Source organism: Morone saxatilis, unplaced genomic scaffold (assembly GCF_004916995.1).
Source record: "Morone saxatilis isolate NCDOM2014 unplaced genomic scaffold, NCSU_SB_2.0 Contig0, whole genome shotgun sequence".
Classification (NCBI taxonomy): Eukaryota; Metazoa; Chordata; class Actinopteri; family Moronidae; genus Morone; species Morone saxatilis.
Genome location: NW_023339650.1, coordinates 9,481,538 through 9,490,599, shown reverse-complemented (window position 1 = coordinate 9,490,599; position 9,062 = coordinate 9,481,538). Strand labels below are relative to the sequence as shown.

General features: G+C 41.6%; 1 protein-coding gene across 1 annotated transcript in view; it reads left to right on the top strand.

Annotated features, from left to right (window-relative positions):
- Positions 1-9,062, top strand: part of ppp1r16a (protein phosphatase 1, regulatory subunit 16A) — a 15,389-nt gene that overhangs the window by 1,213 nt on the left and 5,114 nt on the right. Inside the window, exons 2-3 of the mRNA XM_035655257.1 lie at positions 7,207-8,345; positions 9,005-9,062. The exon at positions 9,005-9,062 is cut by the window's right edge and continues 5 nt beyond it. Of these exons, the coding sequence (XP_035511150.1) occupies positions 8,099-8,345; positions 9,005-9,062 (305 nt within the window). The 5' untranslated portion in view covers positions 7,207-8,098. The remainder of the gene's footprint in view (positions 1-7,206; positions 8,346-9,004) is intronic.

Below are 9,062 nucleotides of genomic sequence, written 5' to 3'. Positions count from 1 at the left end.
AATTAGTTGCCACCCTCGTTATTGTCTTGGATTTGTGTTTGTCTTTGTGCTTGTTTCCCCTCTGACTTGAGGATTTACCGTATTTTAACATTTACAACATTAACATAACTTATTAACCTGAACTCACAAGTTATCTATCCCCGTCAAGCCAGCCTTGCCGGCCTGTCTCACAAGTGTTGCCACGTGTGGTCAAAGTACTTCTTGAACAGCATTTCCTCCGTATGTACGCTCAAATATTTGCAGGTTTAACAATATAGACCAAGATTAGCTTGTGCGGCCCTTGACACGCAACGTGGCGGCTCACACGCAGTCTTGCATGGCATAAAAGATCTTAAAAAGTGAATTTAGATCAAAATGTATGCGTCCTCCACTAACTCCACTAACCCTAACATGAGGTAATCATTACAGAAAGACTTTTCTTTGTCATCCTTATTTAGTTTTCTCTTCATGATAAGACAATTCCAACAAGTCCAATGACTCAAAGCAGCTCTTTAAAGGTCAAGCTGTATTTGCTAAGGTTTGGCTTGCTGTCACATTCCTGCTCTTGTTCATAAACTCCCCCTTTTTTCTCTCTCCGTCTTTCCTTACTGAGGCATTTCTTTGCCATCACGTGCTTATGTTTAAATGTGACAGACTCTGTGTCATGTCGTGTACATCGTCTCATCCCGTGGGCACCATTTTTTCTCTCCGCCTCTGTGCCTGCGTGATATCACCCTGCTTCCTGCTTAGCAGTTTAAAAGGAGGCGAGTCTGTCTCCTCCCCATCCTTCCTCCTCCTCGTATTCTCCTCTATCTCCTTCGCATTCTTTCCTCCACATCCTCTTGCCCTCTCAGTTCATATCCTGGCCTCCAGAAAGAAGCAGTGACTCTTTGCCTGTTTGTCTATATATGTGCAGATCTGCCTGCATCATACACGCACAGCCTTTCGCTTTTTCCCATGGCCTCTTGCTCTCTCCCTCCTCTGGCTACTCCGTGGCATTACTGAGATTGTTCAGTGATTATATGGAGCAGCTCAAACCATTACACATGACAGGACTTAATGTGCCCACCAGCAGATTCCCCTACAGCTCTCTCTCTCTCTCTCTCTCTTCCTTCAATTTGATTTCTTTATTCCTCTATTATTAGTTTGGTCAGCCCATTGCAGTTCCCCATAGCCCGAGGTGTTGTCTTTGGATGCCTTGTTTCGCCCTACCAACGATTTATCACTTTCAGCTCCACGACTTGTCTAAATCTGAGTGGTAGAAAACAAACAACCTTTGTGAATATCAGGCAGGCCGTTTTGGTCACTTGGCAGTGGTTCAGATAGCAGGCGGGATCGTTCCCGAATCAACAAGCTGCATTGACTCAGCACTGTTTGTTTCAATGAACGGGAAGGTCCTGCAGGTCACATCACACAGCGCTGGGCTGGTGGTCACACACAACAGCTGAGCAATGTCGTCCCATGATGGCAAACCATGAATGAAGCACCTTTTGCCCATTTCCACCGCAGCTAGATTTAAAGCTGAGCAGGAGTTCCTGCTGTTGTGTGCTTGTACACTAAGGTACCACCCACCTGATGAGTGTGTGAGCTTCAGTTTGTGTCTGTGTATGCATAGTGGTCTATTCATTCCAGCTGTTGAATGAACGTTTATGTTCCTCAGCAGCTGGAGACAGCCCTTCCTGTTAGGTCATTAGGTGGAAAAAGTCAGAAGTCTACAAATGTCAGATTGATGCAGGGACATTTTTCCAAACACACAAAATGTTTCCTCGTATCTCTGTGTGTGCGCGGGCCAGAGTTTGTACAACATCGGTGATCTCACCTCGTCTTTTCCCGTCTGTCTGGGCTCTGCCTGACTCACAGAATCACAAGGCTCAAATTCCCCATTTTTGCACTGGTTTATTTTATAAGGGACAAAACCAACTGAGACTAATGCTAGTTTAAATCGTTGCATCCACTGATAGCAGATCAGTTCTCAATCAGCCTGTTACAGTGCGGACTGCTGATAAGAGCTAAAGAACAAGACACACAAGATGAATGAGGTAAGATTACAACATCAGAGGAATTCATGTTCATTTTTGCTGCAGACTTTGCATTGGCAAGTGAATTGATTTAATCCCTTTCATTACTGTTATCTTTGTGTATGCACGTATAGATATATGTGTTAGGTCAGTTAGTTTGTTAACAGTAAACTTGATATATTGTTGCTCTTGTTTTGCTGTATCAGTGATGGGTCCCTCGCTGTTTGTTTGTTGAATATTTAGAGCAAAATTCCAGATTAAGATAAGAAACTCTTGGTTTCTGATTCTGAACTTCTTAACATGACATTGTGCTTAATGTGCACTGCAGTGCTCACCCAGATCTTTCACTGCTGCTGGTGAGTGAGGTTCAGTAGGGTCAGACAGCAGGTTAAGTCTGACTGAGCTGCTAGTCTGTCAGACCAAGACAGCAATCTCATGCTGAGAGGATCTTGAAGATTTTTTTTTTCTTTTTCACCACACCCTGGCTTTTACTTTGTTTAGTTAACTCCAAATGATGGCCCTCAACTGCACTGTCCAGGAGACTCTGGCCTCTAAAGCATACACTGGACCGAAAGGCTGTAGTTAGGAGAGAGAAACTGCAAATGAGACTATAAGACTTGTGTTAAGTAATGGTTTCCAAAGACAAAACGTAGAGAGAAGAGAGGACAGAGACACAGACACACCTGTAGCCCACCTTCAGGCCTGCATCACCCCCAACTTCTAAATACTCTGTTATTCCCATTTGAATGCATTTATGTAATAGATTTGTTTGAATTTCTGCCTAATTAAGATGGAAGATGCACTCTCATAATTTTCCTTTCTCCAGTTTTAAAATGTCCTGACCAGAGAGAGAGAGTGCATAAATGCAACTGACTTCTCCCCTATGACGTGAACTTATATAATTATAATTATGAGATGTTTGATCTACAATGATGCTGTGTCTTCCAGTAATGAGTTCTAAACTATGTAAACAAGTATGCAAAATGGGCAATTTGCCCTTATCATTTATCTCCTTTCTGTTCACGTAAGCTCAGTTAGTGGAGTACGGGGAGTTCAGTCTTTACCATGCTCACAGCTGAAAGTATCTGACACTACTTACATGTTTGAGACTTAGACTGCAGTTCATATAGAGTCCTGTTTCAGGCATGTGAGGAAAAGATAACACTACTCTGCAGTGTATGGAAGCAGAGCTGGTGTACTTTCTCTGGTGTTTGTTAGACAATACTGCTAAGCTTGGGTTGCAAGGATTGGGTGGACCTGACTGCTGAACAATAGGGATTTTATTTTATTTTTTCAGACAATACAATAACCGATAATTACCTGCTTCTCATGGCCGATACCGATAAGATAACTGATCATTTCACATTTTTGTATTTTAAAAAGAAGTTCATAACCTGGTGTTTTTACACACCTGATGGCAAGAAAGAGATGCAATGAGCAGATGGATGATTGACTATCCCATAGCTCTGACATCTCTAACACAACAACAAAAACCCTTTCTCTAAACATACTCTGGCTTTCTTGGAACATTAAGACTATCATTTTGCATAAGAATTCAAAATAAATGATTATTATTGTGGGCTGATAAATCACTGGCTGTAATTTAATTATCTAGATAGTTCTTAATAATATAGATGAGTCTTTAATGTTTGTGTACCAGGACTAGCCAGAATCAAGAGTGAACCCCACACTGATTGGCTTTGGCCGAGATATGAGTTGTCTGGTTGCTCTGCCAAGACAGCTAATCAGGAAACGTTGTCCTGTGCTCTGAGTGTGTGTGTTAGTGCATGTAAATGTGTGTTAGTGCATGTAAATGTGTGTTAGTGCATGTAAATGTGTTATGAGTGGAAGAATGAGAGTGTGTGGGACTTTGCATGTGTCAAAAGATTTATTCTATTAATAAATGCGCATGTCTCGCATTGCTTTTGTTTCTTTTATGTCTCATGTTATGTCATGAGTAAACCTCATTACTATCACCACTCACCTAACCAATGACCCATCACATTGTTTTATAGACCCACATTCTTCGCTCGTCTAATGTACCAGCATATCAACAGGTATGATCTAACTTAGCCTGCTGACACGGCCTCCATCTGGTCTTTTGTAGTCCATTAAGAAACACTTAAGGAGTCTAAATGATTTTTAAATGGCATTTAACCTGTCAACCAGGCAGAAGCACGAGTCCTTGATGCGATGTTTGACAGTCAAGTTAAACTGGAGTACAGTTTCAATATAAATATATTGACAGATATAAAAGTTCTGATTTTAACATGAGTTAGAAATGAGTTTACATGTAAATAAAATGACTTCACACCAGCCAAAGCTTTGCCTTGTTTTCCTGTTTTAAAGTCTCCAATCCAGTAAAAGACCCTAGAGAATGACTTTCATGATCAGATCCTAGAGAAGTAAGCTGGCTTTTTACAAGTCTTTGCAACACATTGTGACCCTGCACTTGCAGCGTGTACAGTGTTAAAGGCTCAGCACTATCAGGTCAGGTGAGGCAGTTCTGGGTGAGGGTGGAAACACATTCAACCGGTTTTATTGTCATAACCACATGATTGGCCCTAAAGGAGAAATAGATGGAGCGAATGGGACACACATTAGTTGTCTGCTCAGTATGTGGGCCACACTGTAGTCTCCAAGCTGCTCTATACATCAATATGAGGTTTGGTGGGGGTTATTCTGGAGACACAGAAACTGCATTGACTTCTAACAGAACGTTACTGATTGCTAGCTAGTTTTACAAATATAATTGAATATTATTCTGGCACACTATGTTGGTTTCACACTATGCAAGGCCATCAGACTAGAGGCATGTTAAAAATTCCTGCCTCTTGAGCTGTGCATCGTCATCAAGTTGAAGCTGAAAGAATGTTTAAGACTGCATGTTTGTTTGCCCCTTCGGCAAACTGCTTAAATGTTAATGTGCTCCAGTCAAACAATATAATAAACACTGGAAGCGTCTTGTTTTCAAAAATGTAAACATGTATTGAAACTTGAACAAAAGTGCAGAGCAACAGATGAATTAAGCGGCTGTATTGTAACATAGCCCTGTCTGTGTTTTTGTTGTAAGACTGGGCCTGTTTTGGAAGGCAATTTTTCACCACTGCATTTGACATCTAATCAAACAGATTTTTGTTTCACTAATAAAGTCTGATGTGAGAAATAACAGAACACGAGTCAAATATATGAGAATTAAAAAAAAAGTTTAATTTCATGAGAAACACAGTACTAAAGTTTAAGACTGGGATCTCTATTCCACTGATCTTTCAGATTGTGTCTGGCATTATCCCACTAATACAGCAGTTAAGTTCCTGCAGGAATTTTCCCTATTTTTCCCAATCCTTTCCCCCTTTAAAGCCCCTTCAAATACCACAAAACATGCTCCCTTTTTCATTTGTTAACTATGGAAAACTGTTGAGAACACTGACCAAAAACAGGTTAGGCTACTTAACTCTATGTGGCCTGGCCTTAATTGTTCCTCTAGGGTTTGGCGTACAACAAGTGTATTTCCCGTTGACCTTTTAACAGGAACATGAACATGGCTTTTCCTTGTAGGAGGAAGACCCATTAACGAAAGCTGCCTTGTGGATCGGTATAAATGAACATTCGTCATCCATGCCTCGATCCTGTGCATTCCAAGTCCATGTTCATATGTGTATTGTTTGAATGAATGGTCCTTATAGTGGCCTGCCAGTCTATTGGGGAGAGTTATTACCTCAGGCTAAGGAAATCCTTACATTGTAGCTTGTGACAAAGGGTGAGAGGTTAAGTATCCTAAAAATAGAAGGAAGAAACAAATGACAAAAGTCTGCCTATCCACAAGCCAAGAACTATTGAGATTTTAGCTGGTCAGCTAAGAGGCCTAATGGAAATGGTGACTAGTAGGTATTTATAGAAATGTTACTGTACATGGCTTACTGCAGACACTACATGGTATTCCAGTAAAAATAATGTGTCATATGTTACAATACTACTTTTTAAAGGGTCATCATTTATGAAAGATTTATACATCGTGGCTATAACTTTATTGATGGTTAATAACTGTACTGATGCTTTATATATTGGTTATAAGATAGAAGTAAGAAGAGGTTTTGAGTTTGCTGGATTGTGAAAAATCCCTTAACCTGCTGTTTATCCTCCTTCAGCAGTACACTTGATTGATCTTCTTAGATAGTTATTTAGTTAGTTAGCTAAACATTGATAACTCTAAGTTTTGGAAAAAACCAACCTGCAGAGCATCTGGACTAAAATCAATTTATTTTCAGTTTAGTGACATTTATTACACTAGACTTAATGGCTTTTTGGAAAGTGTGACATGTTTTCATAGATTTATAACTGCAGTATTACCAAACAGAGAGGATAAACACTGGCCAGAGGCAACCCACAAGTTTCTTTTATTAATGGTTTATCTATAAACCAGGATTGCACCATTTTAATTTCATCTGTTTATCCACACAAATCTAAAAATGAAGCATACAAGTTGGCAAATTGCTTTATTTTGGAAAAAGAATCTTTGCAAAACTCATTAAATGTCAAAACTAAACTATTTTAAAGCTTTAAACCTGTTGCTGTCACCTCCATTGGGATAAAAACCAAAGAGGAATCCTGGAACTCCAACCTGGTTATTATGAACTGCACACCGTGGTCTACCCATCTCCCACCTTTTCATATAGTTGGCTCTGTGGCCCAAGACTCTACTGTCAGTCACTCTCTCTATCTCACTGAGTGCCTCTAGTTGACCTTCCTCTCAGCGCTCACAGGCCCAGGCCTAAATAATAAATGAGTAGCCTGGAAAGAGCAGAGCGTGTGTGAGCCACGTAACTCACCTGGGAAGTTAACGGAAGGTAAAGAGAGCGATCTTGCCAACCGAGGTTGCCGCGGTTAGAACTTGCACTGAAACATGTCACATACCAGGTATTTAACCGCTTTTCCTACAACATCCGTCGCTCAGCCCTGTGTGTATGCCAATGGCAGCGCAGCGTGTGTCGGTCTGCAGGGTGTGTCAATCATTAATGAAAAGCGTCCCACCGTCTCAGGTTTCCTTCAGGAGAGGAGTGGGAGAGGAGGGAGTAGGGGGAAGGAGCTCAGGGGTTAAAGATAACAGGATTAGGAGAGCAGTGTGCGTACATTATACTGTAACACGGCACTCACATTTTCTCTCCCTGCCTTTTTTTTTTTTTCTTCCCTTCTCTCTCCCTGCCCACAGTTGCACGCAGACGGCAAATGTCTTTGAGGAACGAATCATTGAAAACCTTTGTACCCAGCTTTCTTCTTCTGAAGGTCTGCCAAAAAGTCCACCAACAACGACAAGTTGACTCTGGAGTAGCCTCCACTCACCACCAAGGGATATTTGAATTATGTGACTGTCTGCATTAACTAAAGTAGGCCTCGGGTGAATCCTGCGAATACCCCTTTTTATCACCACTGCTTAAACTTCACTGCCACTATATTCTCACTATGGATTCTCAAAGACGTGCCCCTCTGTTGGATCCAAGTCTCCACAGTCAAGGCCGCTTTGGATTAGCAGCTCAGAAGGAGCATCTGACCTGGAGAGGAGTTTGACTCTTTTTTTTTTTTCTCTGTCTCTCTTTCCCCCCCAGTGGATCATTGGCCAACTTACCCAGAGTTGATATGGATGGCAGGACTGACAGTTGGTTACAATCCACAGCTTGGATGAGTATGTTTTGGATCTTTCTCTCGCCTTTTTTCCTCGGCACGATAAGAGTTCTCATCTGAAAGATGGGAAAGAGACATTGCAAGTGTTCTACGGGTTGCTTACTTCTGAAATCATGGAGATATCCGCCACCTGATCGTACAACATAAGCTGTTAAATTTCATCATAATTTGGACTTCTTTTGCTGTTTGCTTGCTTTTTTTTTTTTTTTTAAATGAAAATATATTTTTACAGATAAACTGCACCATCGCTTTGTGCTCTCCCACAGGCCCTAACGTAGGCCTGTTGGCCTTACAGAAGGGCCTCTTTAAGGGGCACAAGGGAGGTGTATGAGAAATCTACAAACTGAAACATCCACGTGGACTAAGAGAAACAAACAAGCATAGAGAAGCGACGCCAACGTTACAGTGTGTAGTGTAGTGGCATGGCAGCAGATCACGGCGAGTTGCTGGCTGAGATGGCCACAGTCGGGCGTCTAAGTGCCACTGAACGCCTGAAGCATGCCCAGAAGCGCCGCGCCCAGCAGCTGAAGTCTTGGGCACAGATGGAGAAGGAGGCAGGACGAGGGTCAAGGGCCAAAGCAGATAAAAAGAAGGCACGCACCACCAAAATTAAGTTCCCTGACACCATCACCCTGCTAGATGCAGCTGCACGTAATGACCTAGAAGAAGGTTGGTAGAAACACACGAGAAAAGTCATTTTACAGAGCCTTAAATTTTATGTCCAGAAGAGCTTTGACACTACTTTGTTAAATTAGAAGTACATCAGTCACATGTAAGTATTTGAAGGAACTCAAGACAGGCTAACAAGTGATTTCAGACTATAGATACAAGACTAATCCACTGCTTTCCTGCCTAGACCAATCAAAATCCCTAACATGTGAAAGCAGCCCTACTTTAAAGTCAGGGGACACTGTGACCTCCGCATTTAGTTTCTTTGTGTTGCATTGACTTGCCGTTGGCCTTTCCTGAGACATAAGAACTTATCAACCGGTTGCTGTAAAACACACAATTCAAAGGAAGTTATCGATGCATACTTGATACTGGATACGTCACACTTTGATTGTAGCAGTCAAGGCATTTTGTTTTCAATGGCATTATTGTCAGGCGCAGGATCAAGGCTAATTATAGTAGCAAATCTTTTCAGTCCATTGTTAACCGACACACACACACGCCAAATGGGTATCATTTCTTGTCTATTTAGGGCAGACAGATACATGCTGTAAAAAAGTGTTTCAGTGGAAAGGACTCTGCCCAGGTGGTCTGTCATAATGCTGTGTGTGTTTGTGTTTGTGTGTGTGTGTGTGTGTGTGTATTTGTGCTTCTTCTAGTGAGGGAGCTGCTTAACAGTGGCATCAGCCCAGATCTGGTCAATGAGGATGGATTGAC